The following is a 23,191-nucleotide window of genomic DNA, read 5'->3' on the forward strand; positions in this document are numbered from 1 at the left end:
TTGTACGGTACCGTTCGCTGGCCGTGATGACATTATTGTGTGAAACGTCATATTTATCTATTGTACATAAAACCAGAATTGAAAAGTATTTCTATTTTACACGACTTAAGAGGTGAAACTGTTATTTTTTGTAACTGTCAGATGTGTGCTATGACTGTGATATATTAAATTTGCAAAACCAAAAATGTTGACCACTCCAGTTTATTTTTTCATGTTAGCTACCTCGCCTGGTCTACAGGAGGTCGTGCGTTCGATCCCAACCCTGACGCCCGCTGCTGTGTATTTGAAGTTTGCGGGGTCTCTCTCCCAGTGAGTCGTGGTGCGGTTTTTCTCTGGGTCCTCCGGTTTTTCCCTCCACATTTAGAAACATCACGCGTTTCGAGTATTTGGCTGCTAAAACTTTCCACGTGATAAGCCACTTCATTGAGCTATCACTTGCGGTCAGGTCGCTTCTGAAAAAGAGCTCAGTAAACCTTACCTGGTATAATAAAAACACATTTAAATAGTTGTAATGGTTTATTTTATATCATAGAATAGGTTTGGCGTTAATGTTTTTCCGAACCCTACATTCACTTTTTTTGAATCCATGACTGGATGATTACCCGAAACGTTTTACCCATGGTACACAGCGGGTTAAACAAAAAGTTGCTGACGCGCCCCTACTGGACATGTGTGCAAAAAGAGCTTCATAGCTTATCGGATTTGGCCAGGATACGATGGGTTAGGCTGTGACGGCATCCGCATCGCACTGGGCGTGGCTTGTATGGGGGGGGGGGGGGGGTTCCAGCCTTCAGGAGACGGGATGTGGGTTAAGGGTGGCTGTCGTAATTTAAGCGGCCCAAGCAATCAACCTACAAAACACATTCCTGCGGAGGGAGCTGGTAGGAACGTTGGGTTGCTCGGCTAATGGGCAGGGTCAACGGCGGCGTGGTGTATTCCGCAAATATGCCCGACTGTGAGGGCGGGCACAAGCCGGCGTGAGTAGGTTAAACGTTGAGTTTTATAAGGGCACCACGGGGTGACCAGCCCCCCCACACCCTCCCCACCCAGCCCCTCCCTGCACGACGGACACAATAATCCCCTGTGGGCTGTGTGTAACCAGGAGGTTCCTACCAGTGAAAGTCGATTATAATCAAGCAATTACATAGGCGTGAACCCGTACGGTTAACCCCGCAATCTTGTACAGGAAACCCGATTTGTCAGGCCCATAGGGGCGCACAGCCGTTTCAATACGGGGATTTGTAATTGTCTATTTGTGTTTCTCCCTTGTGATGGGACTTTGTAGCAGAGATGGGACAAAGTCATTGTTATGCAAGTCCAAGTCGAGTCTCAAGTCATCAAATTCATGACTCGAGTCTGACTCGAGTCCAAGTCACATGACTCGAGTCCACACCTCAGAGGTGGGACAAAGTCATTGTTATGCAAGTCCAAATCGAGTCTCAAGTCATCAAATTCATGACTCGAGTCTGACTCGAGTCCAAGTCACATGACTCGAGTCCACACCTCTGCTTTGTAGGATGAACGTTGAGATTCACAAGGGGCACGGGGTGACCAACAATGTCTGAATTGGTATGTAGTAAGCTAGGCAGCGCTGATAAGGGGGGTTGCAATTGAGCGACTCTCGCTATAAAGCATCCAGTTGGCAAACACCGCCACACGCCGCGGAACGTACAGACCCAGAGTCGTACAGGCAGAGACGTCGTGCAGTCAAAGAGTCGTACAAGCACAGAGTCGCAGAGGCTCAGAGTCCTTCAGGCACAGAGTCGCACAGGCACAGAGGAGTCGTAGAGGCACAGAGTCGAGCGGCAACGTCGTTTTCCGTGGAGGCAGTTTATAAAGGAAACCTGCAGAAAGCCCAAGGATATGTAACAAATCATTTAACAAACAGAAACCATAAACCAGTGTTCATCATCGCCAGGGGGGCTGGTGGGGGGGGATGTTTAGACCGCTTGTTTTGATGCATTTTTTTCTCACGAGTGTAATATTGTAAATAAATAACTCATGTGATTGTTGAAACAGTACATTTTAGATTACGTGTCATATATAATAGAAATAAAACTGCATTTGAACGCATTCAACACTTTTCCCAATAACGACTTCATCCTCCATCCACAGAGTACAAAGTGGTTTTTAAAGTAACGACACCTCGGCAAAACGCCAGGGGTCAACAACAAGTAGCGAGTACGACCTTTGTCGAGCCCAGCGGCTTCGGGACTTAAACAACAAGCAAGTGCCGTGCAGGCAGCGTGTAACAATTGAGGATCGTAACATTTACCGCGGGGGAATCCGCTGGAGCTTCCAAGCTCTTTCTCACAGGCGTCGGAGACGGCGAGCACCACAAACTGTGGCTTCGCCGCTCAAATTCACGAACAAATTCTCTTCGAGAACGCTTCACGGCGGCACGCAACACCGCCTCTTCAAGTCGTGGCCGCAAGGGATGGGGTTCTGGTAATTAAAATAAAAAAACCCCCACGGCACACACAAACACGGATCGAGCAGCAAGAGCTTCTCTTGCCAGCTCCACGTCAGCACGCGGTCGTGTTGATCGACTGTCATCGATGGAACCGACTTCTACTGCTGTCGTCATTTCAGAAGCAAGGGGTTGGGGAAGCTACTCGCCCTTGGACCAGACGTGACCCACAACTTCAACTCAAGCGGTCCGCAGGCCACACAAGGCCAAACCAATTTCAGACGGCCCCTGGGCGAGATGTTAACTACCTCGCCTGGTATGCAGGAGGTCGTGGATTTGATCCAGACCCTGCTCTATATTTGGTGTTTGCGTGTCTCTCTCTCATCATTACGGTGGCCAGGAGATGTAAACTACCTCGCCTGGTATGCAGGAGGTCGTGGGTTCGATCCCGACCCTGCTCTATATTTGGAGTTTGCGTGTCTCTCTCATCATCACGGTGGCTAGGAGATGTTAACTACCTCGCCTGGTATACAGGAGGTCGTGGGTTCGATCCCGACCCTGACGCCTGCTGTATATTTGGAGTTTGCGGTGTCTCTCTCTCTCTCTCTCGTCGTGGTCGCGTGGATTTTTCTCCGGGTCCCTCTGGTTTTTCCCTCCACATTTAGAATCAACATCACGCGTTTGGAGTATTTGGCTGCTGTACATTTTCAAGCGATAAGCCACACAGTTGAGCTATCATCTATGGCCAGGTCGCTTCTGAATAAGAAGCTGCGCATAGCTTCAGTGGGCCTTGCCTGGCGAAATTACTAAAAAAACGTTTATAAAACGAAATTTATTCACGGCTCAAAATTTGATTTTTCGGTTCGGCTGTGTAATGATTTTGTCAAGCATATGTCGTGAGAGCGTGTTGACACCGGCCACAAATCGAACGTGAATTTGCCACTTGCACGAGCGTTGACTTAGGCCAGATCATGACGGAGTGGTCTCACCCAAAAAATTTATCTTTTGAATCATCATATAGGCTGCGAAAACCGATGCTACGCTATTTATCAATCACTACCAGCATCTCAGCCGCACTAATCAGATACCAGAGGCGATATATAATTAACCTGTAACAACACCTAACTGAGGAGCTCCCTCTAGGTCCACTCGGCAAAAAATAGCCAGCATTAGCAAAGTGCGTCCACCCATTAACCGGGTGCTGAAGCTGCCCTCTGTGCTGCTCCGTGAGGCGTGCCCTCCCTAAAAGCGAAGCACCACAGATATGCCCAAGCACGTGTGCTTGTGTGCACGACGTGTATCTGTGCTCCTGGATGTATGTGTGCATTGTGTACACGTATCACGTCGTGTCTTTGTATGCTTTAGTTGTGCACGTGTCGATAGGTGGGCGGGCGTGATGCTGACCACATCGTGAGCCCTTGTGTGCCGTTTCCAGTCCTAGCAGGTGCATGCGAACACAATTTAAAGCCCCAATAACTTATTGAGGTTATACAGGTCATGTTTGCCCGTGTGGACGTGTGCTTGTCCATGTGTGTGTTAGTGCGTGCGTGTTAGTGTGTGGGTGCGTGTGTGTGTGTTAGTGTGTGGGTGCGTGTGTGTGGGTGCGTGTGCGTGCGTGTGGGTGCGTGTGGGTGCGTGTGGGTGCGTGTGGGTGCGTGTGGGTGCGTGTGGGTGCGTGTGTGTGTGTGTTAGTGCGTTCAAGAGCTGGGTCAACGTGGAGTCGCCAGCCCTCATGGCACCCAGTGCTCCCGAGTTCACACACCTAGGACACACGCGCACACACACACACACACGGAGTTACACTGAGCGACTTCACACTGAACACCATGACAGTTGTTCGAGTAGCAAGGGCCTCGACTGCGATGGGAATCTGTCAAGATGTCAGCGCTTGGATGGGCGTTGGTGATGCATTAAACAGGCTTTTACAGGCAGCTGCGTGGCTACGCTGTCGGAATCAGGAGGACGGTGCAGCAAAAATCCACCGTTGTACTGCGTGCCTATGCTCCCACATCAATGCTCCCCGTCCCACCAGCCCGCACTGATCAGCGTGGTGAGGTCTGGTTACACAGCCCTGCGTGACCCGCACGCTATGGGGAGGCCCTTGTCCTGCAGTGGGTTGTCAAAACGGCCGTACTCATCAGGAAGGTGGAAGCCGGGCAGTCTGGTGGTGGTGGTGGGTTCTCTGTTCAGGTGTGTCTAGAGATAGATGGAAGCCAGGCGGTCTGGTGGTCGCCTGCTCCAATGTTTGCTGGGCACGTTGCTTGCAGCCCATGAGTTGGTCCGTGCCGTTCGGATGCCGAACTCCGCATCACGCAGAGTTTGTTTATTGCTCACCGCAGGGTGGAGACGTCCATGCGGTAGCCTCACCCTTCACCCACCTCCACTCCAATCGGTTACTCTCCTTGGTGTTCTCGACGAAGCTTCTGTGGGGATGGCAGTCGTTATGGAGAAGGGTGATTGCGTTGAACGCGTGTGCAGAGAAATGTAGACATTCGTAAAGGATAATTGAAAGTTGAAAAAGTTAAATGAATTACTTTGTGAGGTGGCTCAAAACGTTGAGCTGGCACAGCAGAAATCCTGGGCCGGAACCCGGCTTTAGAGCGCGCGTGATTATGCCAGGATCTCAGCTCTCGTGAGTTGATGGTGTCAGTGTAACCCTACGTCAATATTGGCTCAAGGGGGGCAATTAACTTTCCCCACTTTGCCTATTTTCAACAAAATAAAGATTTTTTACAATATATATTAACCAATATAAATCTATGCACTCGCGCACCCATACACCCACGCACTTACCCACCTACACAAGGCAAACCCGCCCCCCTCCCCGTACAGCCTACACAGTAAGCTGTTGAAACCGCTGTTAGCGAGTACCTATTAAGGCTATCATGGAGCATAAGGGAGTGATCTTGCCAGCCCCAAGCCGGGCCGCCTTTGTCTCCCCAGTGCTGATGTTTACACACTGCACCGGGTACTCATTTAAGGCTGCGTTGATCAGCGCCGGTTCACTTTACTCACTGGACCAGTTTCAGACGATTCATCCCTGACGTTAGCAGCTTTGAGGAATCGAAACGGGGGTCTCCAGGTTAATAGAACAGTACACCAACCACTATTACACCGCTCCAATACCCCGCCCATCGCCACCAAGTGACGGTGACGTCACCACGGCGCCTGTGCCAGGCCAGGTGCACTTTCAGGCCACGTGAAGTGTCGGAGGCTCACCGAAAGGTCACGGGACACACCCAGCAGGTGCCATCGGTTGACTGACGTGAGATGACTGGCAGATGCACCAGCTGTGCCGCCCCCCCCCCCCCCACTGATCCACCACTCCCCACACCCACCCACACGCCCAATTTTGATTTCTCAACCACGAGGCTTCAAAATGCCTGTCTGAGAGAGAGCCCCGGGCACCCAGCCTAGGTGGAGTTCGCATCCGCAAGGCGAGGGCGATCTCGTCGCTTCTGTTCGACCGCTGTAAACCGACGGAGGGCACCGTACCGCACGATGGCGGGCAGCCTGGGGTCGCGCCAGATGTGCTGGTGCCGGTACCCGCACGCCGCCGGGAAGCTCGCGAAGCGGACCGTTTCGCTGTGTTGGGGCCGCGCCAACATCATCAGCAGGTACAGCTTGTGGCCCATGTGGTAGGGCACCACCGGGTCGTCGCGCGAGTGCAGCACCAGCAGGCGGCTCGTGACGTGTACCAGCCTAGGTGGGGGCGGGGTGGCAGGTTTCATCTCAGCCCATGAATGTACGTACATATGTATGTCGAACTTCTTTCGCGCCGTACGTAGCCAGCCGTGCCCCACTGGGGTCGAGACAATGAGCACCATTTTGCGGCGAGGTCAACGGCGGTTGACTGGACATCCGTGAATATACTGGAGGCATGTGAAAAGAGCTTTATAGCTCATCGGATTCCTCAAGCCTAAACAAATATTCTCATTCTGGTCGTTCTATGGATCCACTCAACCACCACACCTCCCCCCCTCACCCCCCGACATAGGAATGTGGAATTTCCACCACCGGCTCAGGGTTTGACTTTGAACTGAAACTCACTTTTCATCAATGGCAAAACGTATTCCGTTGTCCTCCAGGGGTTTGACGAAGAACCAGTCGAATGCTGGGAAGAACCTGTAGATCTGCACGCGTGGAGGTAGGGACAGACCAGGACGAGCACAGGGTTCATTGGCCGAGATCCATGACTCGGGCAAAAAGATCGCAACACAATCGATTCCGACGGACGGAAAGGTAACGTAGCCCAGACTTGTTCAAAAGAGCAACTGACAATGGCAAGTCGCATTGATATCACGGCTCCTGAAATGTATTGCTACGGAACGATGCTGCATCCAAGCTGGACCCAAAGAGTGGCCAACGTAGAACTAAGAAAAAGGTTGCACATTGATGAGGACCCGACGCAGGCAGTGATGAGAAGTAAATCGGCACACGTGTAGGATAGGCAACAGGGAAATGAAAAGGAAGAAACTGGAAAGAAACGAAGTCCTATTCTTGATTCTTTCGGTAAAGTCACATAGAAGGGAAATAATAAAAGAATAAAAATAAAACATCATAAAATTCTCACGACGTTTCGGCCACAACGCAAGCAGCCGTCCTGAGAATTGTATTATGTTTTTATTATTATTTTACTATTTCCCTTCTACGTGACTTTACCGAAAGAACCAAGAATATGAATCCCTGCAGTCACGAAAGAAGCTTTAAATCGAAACGAAGTGCTAACAGAGAATGGCTTGACGAGGACCACATAAGAGATTGGTGCCGGAGAGATGCGGCCACGACTTGATCATGTTGGCACAACACAGAGAAAAGTGGAAACAAAATGACGAAATGCACATTGGACATCTGTCCATGGATCGTGATGATGATGGTGATGAGCGCAGCCCACAAGGGACACAAAAACCACCAAGCGACCAGCAACAAACGGCACTGTGGAAGGTGTAATGTCTAAGGAGTCAACACGTTTCTTGAATTGCTCAGGGTTATGATCCGAAATTTGCAAAAGAGACAACGGGAGGACATTACAAAGTGGGGCATTGCGAGGGGAGAAGCATAAATAACTGTCGTGAGCTGCAATGTGGTGAGTGGGTTGAGTGTGAGACGTTTGGGTGAGTGAAAGCATGAGTGAGCGAGTGAGTGAATGCGTGCGTGAGGGAGTGGGTGGGTGGGTGAGTGGTGAGTGAATGAGCGAGTGGGTGGGCGAGTGAGTAAGTTGGGGAGCGGGTGAGTGTGTTGTCGCAACCTGCAGTGTTGCGGTGGTTGAACACAGCGGTGGATGAGACTAAACAGTCAATGTCTGATAGACCCGAGTCCTCGACACGTGAGGAGGAACCAATGAGTGAAGTTCACGGGAACAATAACCACGGCAGTAGCAACGGCAGAGTACTACGGAGGCAACTGACCGCCGGTAAGCGAGTGGCCACCAGAGTGAACGAATCAGCGAGTGCTTGATCATCAAGCATCCCGACAGCTACTCGATGTTGAATTCTATCGAGCGTAGTGACGAAGCAACCGGGTGCTCCATCCCAGATATGACGACGATGACAACGACAACATCCCAACCTTAGCTGAGTATGCAGCAACACGCTCAGCGGAGGTGTAACACAGAATGACTATCGCCCGAATCGTCACCTGTCACAAAAAAAAAGTGTCAGGCCACAGTGGTTATTGACGAGCGTGTCGAGTGTTTTTTCCCTGTTGTTAAATAATCGTGCTCGTGCACCGCTGCCAACGCGGCAGTATCGGCAGCAGCATCGCCGAATAAATCGTAAACGGGGGGAGCGGAGGTGGCAGTGTGTTCGATGCTCACCAGGCTCATGGGGTGGTTCATCCAGGTCATGGGCCTCCCCTAGGTCGACTCAGCCTGTAATGAGTACCTGGTGCAGTGTGTAAACATTGCCACTACGAAGATAAAGGCGGTCAGGCATAGAGCTGGCCACCCACCCCCTCGTGTACCGTTCCGGCATTCATAGGTGTTCGTTAACAGCACTTGCCCCTACAGTCTGTTAAGGCTAAACGGGGTTGTATTTGTCTTTGATGCTCACCAGGCTCATGGGATGGTTCCTGATCTCATCGCGCAGATTCGTGAACGGAGACTCCAGGACGAGGCCATCCAGCCGCCCACCTGGGCACGTTCCACACATTTTGGTAACAGCATGGTCAATAAAAAAAACCAATATATATTGCCATGACAATGTATGTTTGTTCTTTAGTTTTGCGGAGGCAATGCACGGGCCCGTTACATCACGTTGTGACGCACGTAAATACCATCGACGTAAGCCAAACCGGTTATGAAAAGCAGGGGATAGAAAGATGGGGAGGGGGCTCGCTGCCCCAAATATGTGTGTATGTTGAACTTCTTTCGCACCGTACGTAGCCAACCGTGCTCATCGGAGGTTTGGGGAAGGACAACAAACTAAACACAAAAAGCAGTTCTATAAAAATGAGTTTTCAATCTATATTTAAAATCACATAGCTCCAGTGGCTTCCTAATATCGGAGGGAAGAGCATTCCAGACGGCCGCAGAAGAGCATCTGAAACAAAGGGAGCTGCCACAGTGGTGTATTGCTCAGCAGCGCACTGTACTCGCAATCAAGAGGTCGCGAAGTTCCATTCCATCTCCCGAATCTACGTACGCCTGCGTATGCCAATCGGTGCATTCGCGACTAAAACTCCACCGGAAACAATAACCGGCGGTTCGTAGCATCTGGGAGCTGGTGACCGATTCCGGAAACAGTTCCCGGTTTTAACGGGCAGTTGTGCAACAACCCTAACACTGTGTGAAGGTGAATGTGTGTGTGTGAGATCGCATTTGTATCAAACGAGTAGGAAGTGAGAAAGTCTTACCTTCCTTGTTGATTTGAAGAGCCAGGTTCGTGGCAACCCTGTTACAAAATAAGACAACAGTTAGCTATTACAACTCGACAACTCTGTTGCACAAAGAATACGGGGGAAGGAAATATGATCACATCACATCGGTAAAATGGGAAAAAAAGAATTGCATTGGCTTCCAGTAAAAAAACGCCTCAATTTCAAAATCTAAACACTGAGTTTAGGCGATCCATGGATAGACATGCACTTGGTCGTTTCATTGAAACTCATTTATGAAGACGTTTCAAACAAAGTTCAAACCTCTATATGTCTGTCTGTCTGTAAATTGGGGTCACAATAACTCTCCATAAGTGAAGGCCAATGTATTGCCGTTAGGGGACTTGCCCTCAGTAAAGCCCAGCCAAATTGATCACAGGGTTGGTCCTTTCAGGATCGAACCCATGTCCTTCTGCATACCAGGCGAGACAGTTAAAATCTCGTCAACGTGGCAACCACCGTGCCTAGATGATCAATCACAGTTAAAGGATCAACACGGTGGAAAGCAATTACAAAATCCATGCGGGTGCGTGATTTGTCTTCCTCATCATCATCATGATTATTGTCATCACCACCGGCGTACCCGCTGCCGAGCGAGTGTCCCCACACGAACAGGGGGCTCTTCTGGCTCCGCGCAACAATCCACTTGTACGTGGCGAGGGCGTCCTCCGTGATGGCGACCTCCGACGGGGAGCCCACCGAGTCGCCCCACCCTGCCCGGCACACGTGGTTTAGGAATTGAGAGATGGCAGTTGGTGGGAGTAGGAGGGAGGTGGAATGAGGGCATGGTGAGGAATAAGAGATGGCAGTTGGTGGGAGTAGGAGGGAGGAGGTGGAATGAGGACACGGTGAGGAATGAGAGATGGCAGTTGGTGGGAGTAGGAGGGGGGGGAATGAGGGCACGGTGAGGAATGAGAGATGGCAGTTGGTGGGAGTAGGAGGGAGGGGGGGGGGAATGAGGGCACGGTGAGGAATGAGAGATGGCAGTTGGGGGGAGTAGGAGGGGGGGGAATGAGGGCACGGTGAGGAATGAGAGATGGCAGTTGGTGGGAGTAGGAGGGGGGGGGAATGAGGGCACGGTGAGGAATGAGAGATGGCAGTTGGTGGGAGTAGGAGGGGGGGGAAAGAGGACACGGTGAGGAATGAGAGATGGGAGTTGGTGGGAGGAGGAGGGGGGGTGGAATGATGGCACGGTGAGGAATGAGAGATGGCAGTTGGTGGGAGTAGGAGGGGGGGGAATGAGGGCACGGTGAGAAATGAGAGATGGCAGTTGGTGGGAGTAGGAGGGGGGGGGAATGAGGGCACGGCGAGGAATGAGAGATGGCAGTTGGTGGGAGTAGGAGGGGGGAGGTGGAATGAGGGCACGGTGAGGAATGAGAGATGGCAGTTGGTGGGAGTAGGAGGGGGGGGAATGAGGGCACGGCGAGGAATGAGAGATGGCAGTTGGTGGGAGTAGGAGGAGGGGAATGAGGGCACGGCGAGGAATGAGAGATGGCAGTTGGTGGGAGTAGGAGGGGGGGGGGTGAGGGCACGGTGAGGAATGAGAGATGGCAGTTGGTGGGAGTAGGAGGGGGGGAATGAGGGCACGGCGAGGAATGAGAGATGGCAGTTGGTGGGAGTAGGAGGGGGAGGTGGAATGAGGGCACGGTGAGGAATGATAGATGGCAGTTGGTGGGAGTAGGAGGGGGAGGTGGAATGAGGGCACGGTGAGGAATGAGAGATGGCAGTTAGTGGGAGTAGGGGGAGGTGGAATGAGGGCACGGCGAGGAATGAGAGATGACAGTTGGTGGGAGTAGGAGGGGGGGAGGTGGAATGAGGGCACGGTGAGGAATGAGAGATGGCAATTGGTGGGAGTAGGAAGGAGGGGGAGGTGGAATGAGGGCACGGTGAGGAATGAGAGATGGCAGTTGGTGGGAGTAGGAGGGGGAGGTGGAATGAGGACACGGCGAGGAATGAGAGATGGCAGTTGGTGGGAGTAGGAGGGGGGAGGTGGAATGAGGGCACGGTGAGGAATGAGAGATGGCAGTTGGTGGGAGTAGGAGGGGGGAGGTGGAATGAGGGCACGGCGAGGAATGAGAGATGGCAGTTGGTGGGAGTAGGAGGGGGGGAGGTGGAATGAGGGCACGGTGAGGAATGAGAAATGGCAGTTGGTGGGAGTAGGGGGAGGTGGAATGAGGGCACAGTGAGGAATGAGAGATGGCAGTTGGTGGGAGGGGGGGGGGGGAATGAGGGCATGGTGAGGAACGAGAGATGGGGGGATGGCAGTGGGGAGGGAAGGAGGGAGTGGAGGGAGGGAGAGCCCACGTGTTCTGGAGAGAATGAAAAGTTACAACTTCCCAACGCCCTACCCCCCCCAGCCCCTCCACCCCAGTGATTTCAGGAATTCTCACGATGAATGATCGCGAGTCGATTAAAGGATTGATTCGTTTTCAAACACTGCGGTGAATAGTCGTGCCACTAGCGCATGGCGGGGTCAAGTTAACCCATTACATACAAGGTGTACGGATCGAAACACATCGATACGTGCACAAGTGAATCGATGCAGTTATTGCGAGTTGTAGAATAGATATTAACAGGATGATTTGATGCATCGTTCCACCGTTAGTGCCTAGAGCAGGACTACGGGCTGCTGTAATTTCAGCGTGGAATTATTAACGTAATTTGGTTGTCCACGGAAGCCTCGCTTGAGTCTCAAGACTCTTTCTCAGGAGGGTCCTTGATTTTGATGTTTGGCCAATTTGATTAAGCGAGGTGGGGGGTTGAGGAGGGGGTGATTATATTCGAGGAAACCAATAATACAAAAAACCCACTGAGCTTACGAAGGGATACCACTCAAAGGTGGACTTCTCTATTTTTATTTTACCAGGTAAGGACGCACTTAGCTATATAGCTCTTTTTCAAAAGCGACCTGGCAATCACTGATAGCTCAACGAAGTGGCTTATCATCATGTGGAAATACATAGCAGCCAAATACTCTAAATGTGTGTTTATTATCAATGTGGAGAGAAAAACCAAAGATTTGAAGCTTTCGTGACTGCAAGGATCCATACTCTTTGGTTTTTTCGGTAAAGTATTAACCCACGTGACTTTACCGAAAAAAAACAAAGAGCATAAAAACCAAAGAACCCGGGGAAAAATCCACGCGACCACGGGGGGAGAGAGAGACATGCAAACTCCAAATATACAGCAGGGGTCAGGGTCCAGATTCGAACCCACGACCTCCTGTATACCAAGCGAGGTAGTTAACATCTCATAGCCACCGTGGCAAGATGTTAACTACCTAAGAGATAGGTAAAGAACCCATTTTCTGTGCTGCCATTTCACAGCCCAGTGGATTTGGAATATTCTCAAATCAAATCCGTACCGCCGACGCATGCCTCCAAGTGCCAACGTCACAGGTGTGCACCACCGCATGCGCGTTTGTGTTGCGTGCGACGATCATTCGGAAAAAATGCAAGCTGGCATTACCTCTGTAATCCACAGCCACGATGTGATAATCAAGAGCACTTATGACCTGCAGAGACGAGAGAGGTTTAGAAGTCACGATGAGAGTGAACTGGAAACTTGGTTTAAGTTTATTGACATTATTTATAAAGCGCTAAAATACAAATTGGATTTACGTAGCGTCAAAAATATTACCGCATCTCAAGATCCTGTAAAGAAACATTGGGAAAATGTATTTTGTAGAAAAGCAGTCGGTCATCGGCAGGAGACAATTGAGAATATTGAGGCTAGACATGAACAGGGGGCAGGGAGCCGACAACACAGATGGCTGGGGGAAGGGATTTCCAGACGGAGGGCAGCAGAAGAGAATGAGTGACCTCCTGCTGAGTGAAAGATTGACTGGTTGCTGGAGCTGAGAGAGTGTATGGAGGGGGGGGTAAGATGAGAGAGGAGAGGTAAGAAAGTGCGTGGAGTGGAGTAGAGTGAGATGAGAGGAGAGAGATAGGAGAGTGCGTGGAGGGGAGTCGAGTGAGCTGAGAGGGAAGAGGTAGGAGAGTGTGTGGAGGGGAGTGGAGTGAGATGAGAGGGGAGAGGTAGGAGAGTGTGTGGAGTAGAGTGAGATGAGAGGGGAGAGGTAGGAGAGTGCGTGGAGGGGAGTAGAGTGAGATGATAGGGGAGAGATAGGAGAGTGCGTGGAGGGGAGTCGAGTGAGTTGAGAGGGAAGAGGTAGGAGAGTGTGTGGAGGGGAGTGGAGTGAGATGAGAGGGAAGAGGTAGGAGAGTGCGTGGAGGGGAGTACAGTGAGATGAGAGGGAAAAGGTAGGAGAATGTGTGGAGGGGAGTGGAGTGAGATGAGAGAGGAGAGGTAGGAGAGTGCGTGGAGGGGAGTAGAGTGAGATGAGAGGGGAGAGGTAGGAGAGTGTGTGGAGTAGCGTGAGATGAGAGGGGAGAGGTAGGAGAGTGTGTGGAGTAGCGTGAGATGAGAGGGGATAGGTATGAGAGTGTGTGGAGTAGCGTGAGATGAGAGGAGATAGGTAGGAGAATGCGTGGAGGGGAGTAAAGTGAGATGAGAGGGAAGAGGTAGGCAGGGATGATTGCATGGAGGATATTGAAGATGATGGGTGCATTCTGCAAGATCATCCAGGACTGGAGTGCGGAGACAGTGGAGGAGATGGCAGTACCGGTGCGACGTGTTCTTGTTTACAAGTGTCTGCGAGAAGTCTGGCAGCGGTAATTATGAATCAACAAATTATGCAAAGTTTTCAAGGATCACAGCGGGCACAGATTAGCTGCCAACCGCTTTAGCACGCTACCTTGTAGAGTTCCACTCGGTACGCTCCAGCCCTAGGAGAGAAAGGACGACAGGCCGTGTCAACTGGGAGAGATCACAGGAAGGGGCAATCCAAAAAAATAAACCGGTCTTGCCCCGTAAATATGTACGTAGCCTGTGTCCCAGGGTGTCTGACACGAGTTTGAAGCTTTGTTATTGAAGGAGATGAAAGGACTTGAAATCTTGACTTACAGCTTTCGTGACTGCGGGAATTCATATACTTTGGGTCTTTCGGTAAAGTCACGTAGATAGGTTCAAATTAATAGAAATAAAATAAGCAAAAAACTGCGACGTTTCGGTCACAACACAAGCGATCGTCATCAGGAGGAAAATAAGAGAGGAGAAAGCTGCTGAGACAGACAGAGAACCCTGTGGTTCTCAATAGTAAAATGTTAATAAATACATAGGTTTGATGACACAAGTACTTGTACTTACGTGCCCGTGTGCAATTTATGTTTCGATGATTTACCTTATAAAACAATCTGGCCATGTCTCGCACACTCCCGGGAAAGGGCATCTCGCACCCCCAAGGGGTGTAAGCACCCCAGGTTAAGAACCACTGGGCTAGAGGCAGGGCTACGTACTAGTGGTTGATACAATCAGTGTGATTAACCCGCAAATTGCTTGCACTTGCTCTCCAGTGCAGTGTTAACGAAGAAGTGGGGTTTCAGTTTGTTGGCGCACTCTTCACTGCTTGTGGATAAGAGTGCAAAGAGGCGATTCCGATCGCATGAGAGGTTCCAGTTCGCATGGTGTCTCACCGCGAAGCCGCATTGCCGTGCAGGTAGAGGATGATGGGGCGACCGGATCCCAGGCTGTCCTCGTACCAGCCTGAGCCCTTGCCCCGAGCCTGCTGCCCAAGGGAGGCGGGCACCGTGTGCCTGGTAGCGTCCAGTCAAAAGCCACACAAAAGACAAAGATCCCCCCGTGTAACCTTAACAGACTGTTGGGGCAAGCGCTGTTAGCGAGCACCTATGAAGGCCGACACGGCACACGAGGGGGTGGGCGGCCAGCACCATGCCCGGCAACCATTGTCTCTCCAGTAGTGATGTTTACACATCGCACCAGGTACTCATTTAAGGCTGAGTCTACCTAGGGGAGGCCCAGAACCGGTTCAAATAATCGTCACTGATGTTGGCCATTAGCGGGAGTCGAATTCAGGTCGCCGGGATCATAGCGCAACGCGCTAATCGTAACGCCACAACACACACACACATACGGCATAAGTTTTTTTTGGTTTGGGTTATATTGCGTAAATATAGATGCGTCGTTAAACTCGCCACCACCCGACACAGCCAATTAGTCAGGTTTGTCACGTGAACAAAACGTGCCAATTAGTTACTAGTTCAGCACACCGCTTGTGTGTAGGGAGAGGAGACCCACAATATTCACAATTCGAGCACGATGTTTCACCGGTAATTACAACCAGCATCATCAGGCGACAGCCAGAATTAACGACACATTTATATTTACACGATCTAACCCAAAAAAAACCTCGAATGTGGATAATATTGGTCGCGAAAGCCTGCGTGTTAAACACACACACGGCAGCTTGCCATCACGAGTAAATATGACTTGTATCAGGGTTCTTCAACTACATTTGCCGGTGGTATAATTGGCATGTGCTGCCAGGCTTTTTGATGCGATACGTCACGCGTACAAATGTTAGGATGTCACACGGCATCGTAACGTCTGCACGTGACTACCAATGCGTGCCTCTTGTCTCAAGATCTCTCATATCTCTCTCGTTTATCTCGCTTTCAACTTGGCAATCTCTTGCCTACAGCTCTCCCATCTCTATCCCTTGTCCATCTTTCTTTCATCTCACGAATCTGCTTCTCTTCACATATCTTCGAGAGCCATATCTCTTGGCGAGCCGTAGCTCAGTAGGCCTCCGTGGGATACATCTGGCCCTCAGGCTTGCCAGCTGTACAACCCTCACTTATATAAAAAAAAAAAGACCAAGATCCTCTGTGTAGCCTTTACAGACTGCTGGTGCAAGTGCGGTAAGCTATTGCCTATTAATGCCTGCAAGGCACACTAGAGAGGGGATGGCGTGGCCAAGCAACAAGCCTGAAGGCCTTCGTCTCACCAGCGCTGCTGCTGTTCATACACCATACCAAATACACTAATTCAAGGCTCAATCGACCAAAGTACATTTTTAAACACTTCACTTCGCTGCCCACCACGTAGCCCGATAGCAGTTTACATGGTTAATTCCCACGTGGGTGCGAGTAAAAACGAAATAGGGAAATAATAAAATAATAAAAATAAAACATAATAAAATACAATTCTCATGACGTTTCGGCCACAACGCAAGCAGCCATCCTCAGGTGAAGAACAGGGCTGTCGGAAAGACAGCGTCATTCAGACGCTGTATTATTTCCCTTCTACATGACTTTACCGAAAAAACCAAGAAGATGAATCCCTGCAGTCACGAAAGCTTTAAATCGAAATTTTTAAAGATTTTTTTTTATATTACCAGGTAAGGCCCGCTAAGCTATCTAGCTCTTTTTTAGAAGAGATCTGGTCACAAATTATAGCCCAATGAAGTGGCCTATCACGTGGAAAATTATAGCAGCCAAATACCATAAACGCACGTTTCTAAATGTGGAGGAAAAAACCGTAGGACCCAGAGAAAAATCCACATGACCGCGGAGAGAGAGACATGCAAACTCCAAATACACAGCAGGCGTCAGGATCAGGATCAAACCCACGACCTCCTGCATACTAGGCGAGGCAGTTAACATCTCGCCACCGCAGCGCCTTGTGTGTGCGAGCATCACGTACCAGACACCGAGGGTTACGCCACTCTCCGGGTGAAGGTAGAAATTGCGCGTGTGGTTGAGACCGAAGTGCGTTTCTGGATCGAGCAGTTGCTCCGTGGTTGGAACGCGCACTGAAAAATAAAACATACGCATGCACGGCGTAGCCCCCGGTTCAACAGAGACGCACATACGTGGGTGCACAGTAAGCATGTGACACATCGAATCGTCCACTAAAATCGATTCCGATTGTGAAGTTTTGTTGGTGAGTTCTGAAGGGCTACAGAAACTGGTAGAAAGCCTGAACAATTCTGAGCGACTTTGGAATGAGAATGACCGTTTGCACAGCACAGGTTTTGTATTACACATGGGTGCAGAGTAGGGGAAAAACAACATATCGAATAATCCACTAAAATCGATTCTTCAGGCTCGTGATAGGTGCATAAAATCGTGTACATGAGAATAATCTTAATATTTGGATCTACCACCCTTCAAACCCCCCAGATGCAAACTTTTGTAGTCTAGGTTTCAAAACAAACATGTATTTTTTAAATGTGCCCCCCAATTTTGGGAGGTCCAAAAGGTTAAGTATTTGGTTGTCAGATGTTCTTGTTTAACAATAAACTTGGCTAATATTTGGACCCGTATCGCCGATCTAGAACATCCTCAGAATTGGCATAATCAAGTCACAACTATTAGATAACTAAATGGAAAATGCACACATAAAGTGTGTTTCATAAATTTTACCCAAACATTCAGTTAATAATAATACTGACGACATAAAACTACCCAGTGCACTCCTAGTGTTGATGAAGAGATGAAGTGACATGGCCAGCATCATTTGCGGGGACTTCGAGATTTCTAAATTTAACTCGTTTCATCTCATGACATGCCTTTAAAAAGAACTTGTCTATTAATAAGGGTGGAAAAGCTACAATTATTCAAATATTCCCTTCGTGATTGTTTTCGAGAGAGTGCTGTTTTTGCCAGAGCATATTGCATGCATGTTTAACTTATTTTGCACCGTACGTAGCCAACCGTGCTACTCGGAGGAGTGGGGAAAGAACAAAACACAAAAATCAGTTTTAGAGTGCTCTACAAAAATATAAGCAATTTACATTACATCTCGTCTCAAACTTTTGAAATGGCACCCTCAGCGGCAGCTGTCCCCTGTGCAGCACAAGGTTACTCAGCGCATGCATGGCCTGCAAGCTGCGAAAGTGAAGGCAGTAAACCAAAGCACGCGCATGGATCAGAAGCGCCCGGCACGCACCGAAGTTATTGAAGACCAGTTTCATTGCAATTGCGGGGAACAGCTTGACGATGAACGGAACAAGGACGTAGAAGCCCAGGATAACCAGGACAAATCTGCGTGCATGTTTCATCACTCGAGTGTGCCTGTGAAGACATCATGGGGGGGGGGGGGGGGGAGGTGTCCATTATTCTCAGCTTTGTACGCAACAGGAACTTGGACTATGAGAAAGGACATAAGAAGACTCGAAGGCTCTTGAGATGTGAGTCGTGGCACCGAATGAATGAAAATGTTTGTTTAGACTGGAGGAATCCGATGAGCTGTGAAGCTCTTTTTCACAAATGTCCAGGGCAAAAAGTTACAACTACAAACATTACAAAGAGTAGTCTGATGGCGAGACAGAGTGAGCAAGAAGTTCTAAAGGAGGCTTAGGAGGAGAGAAGTCTCATTGAAACAATTCAGAAACAGCAAAAAGAAGTGGAATGGACACTTTTTCAAAAGCCCGAAGGTCGATTAAGAAAGTTGTGAAAGCATGCAGGGGAGTCCAATAGGCAGAATACTTGACTGCTGCTTTACTTGAAGAACTGGAATAAAGTAGAAAACTCAAGTTTGGACAGTATGGAGGGGAGGTCTGACCCAATGACATTTGACAATAGACTAAAGAATACATTTGTCACTTCACGTATTGCCCATTGTTACACAGGCAAAAGGCGGTTGGACCTGCATACAACACGTGTTGGGTTTTCACAGCATTTGCTTATTCTGCAGATTGTATCGTAGCTGCTAGCTGCAAGTTTATATGAAACAAAGGTGGTGGTGGGGCAGTGGCATTGTGATTCGTGCTTTGTGCAATAAACCCCTCGTCCCGAGTTAAAATGTCGAGCCCAAAGCTCGCGTTGTCGGCCAATATCCGAATTCCGTTTAGGGCACTCCCCATTTCACCAACTCGCGTTGACCAACGCGGTGAAGTATGGTCAAAACGATCCCGATGATGACACGGGTGTGGTCGGGAGCCTTTCGTTTTGGCAGAGGTTATTGTGAACAAGTGGCCGTATAGCACGACGGTGAATCACGTAGACATCGACTAAAGATTCGTTTGTGCTGTTCATCAAACAATTACAAGATCTCAGTCTCACACCCCGGAATTTCAATTGGAGGCATGAGAAATTATTTAACGTAATAAAAAAAAACTATCCTCATTCTCTCTCTTAAATGGCATGTCTTAATGCGAGTACTGTAATGCATACACGTTACAAGTAGATTCTAATTAATCCACACAACGATTACCAGAATAGCCCTAGAGCCCTGATACGTTTCGAAACACTCCATCAAAATGATAATTCTGGAGAAAACAACGAATTACTTCAAAGCCTCTACCACCTCTGCCACGAATGCCAAGAGTTCTGCACACTTATCACCTCTGCACGCTTATCACCTCTGTAACTATTTAACACTTCTATGCAAGAGATAAGAGATCACTTTCACACGACGTTCAATCAGCTGCTCAGAAGCGATAGAGAGAGACACACACATTTTAAATCAACGAATGCCTTCCACCCTGCACTTAATCGAGCAAAATAAAGGAAAATTACGAAGCTAATTTTTAAAAATCAAATACCAAATTATCTCAACGGGTTCTCCCCAAGGTTAATCTAAAGGCAAAAGACGCCACTCGCAATGTGCACTGCACGTCCCGTCGTGTTGACACGACAGTAAAACACGCTACGTTTGCCTTTCTTTACGCTAATGTTCGCTGGTTATGGCACAACAACAAAATAGCCGCGGTATACACAACAACATACGTTGAAGCTGCGCATCGATATGTATAAGTTAACAAGACTTGATAAATAAACACGCGACACACACACGCGGCACGCACCTCGTCACAACCGCGCCCGCTCAGAATGTCAAAACACCACAAATATAAACAATTCTCATACAACTCTCATACAGCTTCGACTGCAACACAAGCAATCATCATCAGGTGTGAAATCCACAGCAAGAAAATTTGCTGTGGATTTCACACCTGACGATGATTGCTTGTGTTGCAGTCGAAACGTCGTGATAATTTTTTATGGATTTTTATTATTTTATTATTTCCCTTCTACGTGACTTTACCGAAAGAACCAAGAATATGAATCCCTGCAGTCACGAAAGCTTTAAATGAAAATGTTTCTCATACAGCTGTTACACTTTAAACTCATTTGCATAATGGTGTGGCTATCGCCTGATGAAGCGGGTTGCAATTACTGGCGAAACGTCGAACTTTAGATCGTAAATGTTGTGGCTTTGCTCTCCAACACGCCGCTGTATCGGAGAGCAAATCCACAACATTTACAACCCGAGTACGACGTGTCGCCTGTGATTACAACCGAAACGTCGAACTTGGATTGAAAATGTTGCGGCTTTGCCCTCCAACACGCAACCGGTGTTGCCGTACTGGTAACGAATTACACGTTCTGTTCACGCGACAAACCTTACTAATCGGCTGTGTCGGGTGGTGGCGGGTTTATCGACACATGTATATATTCACGCGATGTACATTAAGGACGGAGAGGCAACAACAACAACAACATCCTCGACAACAACAACAAATGACAAAACAGCGGCAACCTTCCGCGTTCCTCAACTCTGTTCGCAAAGGCCGCAAACTCTCTCGCCTACTTGGGCCCCGCCGGTCGGTGTCAAATAAAATTAATAAAACACGCGCACACATCCACATCCCTCGTCGATCTTAAATACATTTTCCTTTTCTCAACAATTGCGCTTAAGAGGGGGGTCGCCGAGACTCACATTCGTTCTCGCCGCATCAGGAACTGAGGGCGCCGGGCGCGAGACGCTGACGGCGGGCGGAGCCTTCAGGCGAAGGCGGAGGCGTCGACGGCTGAACTAGGCCCGTCCCCATGGCAACCTCGAAATTAACATATTTTTTTAGCAAGGCGCAGCCCCTGCAACGATTTAAAAAATTACCAAGGCGCAGCCCCTGCAACGACTAAAACAATTACCAAGGCGCAGCCCCTGCAACGACTAAAAAAATGACCAAGGCGCAGACCCTGCAACGATTTAAAAAATTACCAAGGCGCAGACCCTGCAACGATTAAAAAAATGACCAAGGCGCAGCCCCTGCAACGATTTACAAAATGACCAAGGCGCAGCCCCTGCAACGATTTAAAAAATTACCAAGGCGCAGCCCCTGCAACGATTTAAAAAATTACCAAGGCGCAGCCCCTGCAACGACTAAAACAATTACCAAGGCGCAGCCCCTGCAACGACTAAAAAAATGACCAAGGCGCAGACCCTGCAACGATTTAAAAAATTACCAAGGCGCAGACCCTGCAACGATTAAAAAAATTACCAAGGCGCAGCCCCTGCAACGATTTAAAAAATGACCAAGGCGCAGACCCTGCAACGATTTAAAAAATTACCAAGGCGCAGACCCTGCAACGATTTATAAAATTACCAAGGCGCAGACCCTGCAACGATTTAAAAAAATTACCAAGGCGCAGCCCCTGCAACGATTTAAAAAATTACCAAGGCGCAGACCCTGCAACGATTTATAAAATTACCAAGGCGCAGCCCCTGCAACGATTTATAAAATTACCAAGGCGCAGACCCTGCAACGATTTAATTTTTGTTACCAGTGGGTAAGGGCCCTCATCCACACACACACTCAGGTTTAATTCGTAGCAGGCTTTCGCGACCAATATTATTCATAATAAAGGTTTTTTTGGGGTTCGATCGCGTAAGTATAAATGTGTCCTAGATTTGAAGCTTTCGTGACTGCAAGGATTCATATTCTTAGGTTTTTTTCCGAAAAAACCTAAGAATATAAATGTGTCGTAACCCTCCACCACCCGACACAGCCAATTAGTAAGGGCTTTGTCACGTAAACAAGGCGCCGATTCGCGACTACTTCACCCCACCGCTGTGTATACTCCACACGGGTGCTGCTACCGTAGCTCTCTCTCTCTGTTTCTTCTTCTTGGCTGTCACACCCGTTGGCCCAAAATTAAAGTGGCTTACGATCGTGTGGACATTTATACATTTGCAGCAGCCAAAAAAATACCATAACGGCGTGATGTTGATTCTAAAATGTGTTTCACTATAAATCCTTTATATGCGTGGCGGCTAGAGTCCTCTCGTCCTCTGGCTTGAGATGGCTGCTACCTATGGGTTAGATGATTGCATTGCACCATTAAGCAATTGGTAATTAAATATAATATTTGTCCTAAAAAGTGTAAAATTTTGTAAAAAAAACTTTCACGAACATTGTCACGCACAACGAGTCTGTGTGTAAAATGTCAGCTCGATTGGATCACGGGAAGTGGGTTAAACGACGACCGAAAGATTTGCACGGTCCTAAGCAAGCAAGCGAACTTAATATAAAGGATTTTAAAAAAACCTCCCCACGCGTGTGCCACGTGCAGGCAACATGCGTGTGCCACGTGCAGGCAACATGCGTGTGCCACGTGCAGGCAACATGCATGTGCTTGGATTCATTGGGCAAAGCCACGAAACGACAAGCGGCCCCTGGTGGCTCCATCCGCCAGTGAGACGCGGCGCCCTCTGCGATGGCTTTGCGATGGAGCGCGTCGTCTTCGATTCCATGTGTGTTACGAAGTCTGCGGCCGTCCGCGCGTGTTGCCATCTCGAAATCGCGAGGCAGGAACCGCCGGGCAGGTTTGGAAGGCATCGGTGGCCAGGCAAGGTGAGCCGCCGCTGCCAACAAGTTGCCCAAGCTCTGCGACGCTCTCGATATAGTGAGCCGCTTTCAGCCAATGAATGAGCGACTATACTGCACGTGGGAGGAAAACCGCAGAGACCCCGCGTGTGTGAAGGGGGAAACGCTCTATCCCACACAGAAGGGGACAGATGATATGAATCCGCACGTTGATGTTACCCTCGGCATCTCCACACCGTGCTGGTTTGCATTGTCGGACGCGTGATTCAGCCACACAAGACGTGGTCAAGAACGCGTGTTCGTAGTCCAACGTTTATTGAAGATCTTAACTTGCAGTTTATTTTATGTTCCGCCTAAACAACGGCAAACGATCGCTGCACGTAACACAATCCTCGTGTCTGCAAATACAGCCGCGCGCGGCTGGAACACAGGCAACA

At 49.2% G+C, this 23,191-nt stretch overlaps 1 protein-coding gene across 1 annotated transcript; it reads right to left on the reverse strand.

Annotated features, from left to right (window-relative positions):
* Positions 1 to 1,798: 1,798 nt before the first annotated feature.
* Positions 1,799 to 21,175, reverse strand: LOC133362807 (lysophosphatidylserine lipase ABHD12-like). Its single transcript, XM_061581751.1, has 13 exons — positions 20,867 to 21,175; positions 18,095 to 18,219; positions 16,847 to 16,955; positions 14,818 to 14,937; positions 14,040 to 14,070; positions 12,752 to 12,797; positions 9,867 to 9,996; positions 9,263 to 9,300; positions 8,461 to 8,540; positions 6,461 to 6,543; positions 5,906 to 6,112; positions 4,745 to 4,833; positions 1,799 to 4,172 (listed from the first exon to the last, which is right to left on the reverse strand). Exons 1-13 carry the CDS (start codon positions 20,881 to 20,883, stop codon positions 4,165 to 4,167), a joined length of 1,083 nt encoding a protein of 360 aa, XP_061437735.1. The 5' UTR covers positions 20,884 to 21,175; the 3' UTR covers positions 1,799 to 4,164.
* Between the last annotated feature and the right edge of the window lie 2,016 nt (positions 21,176 to 23,191).

This window comes from Lethenteron reissneri, chromosome 8 (genome assembly GCF_015708825.2).
Source record: "Lethenteron reissneri isolate LAM-NWPU_2019-01 chromosome 8, ASM1570882v1, whole genome shotgun sequence".
Lineage (NCBI taxonomy): Eukaryota > Metazoa > Chordata > Hyperoartia > Petromyzontiformes > Petromyzontidae > Lethenteron > Lethenteron reissneri.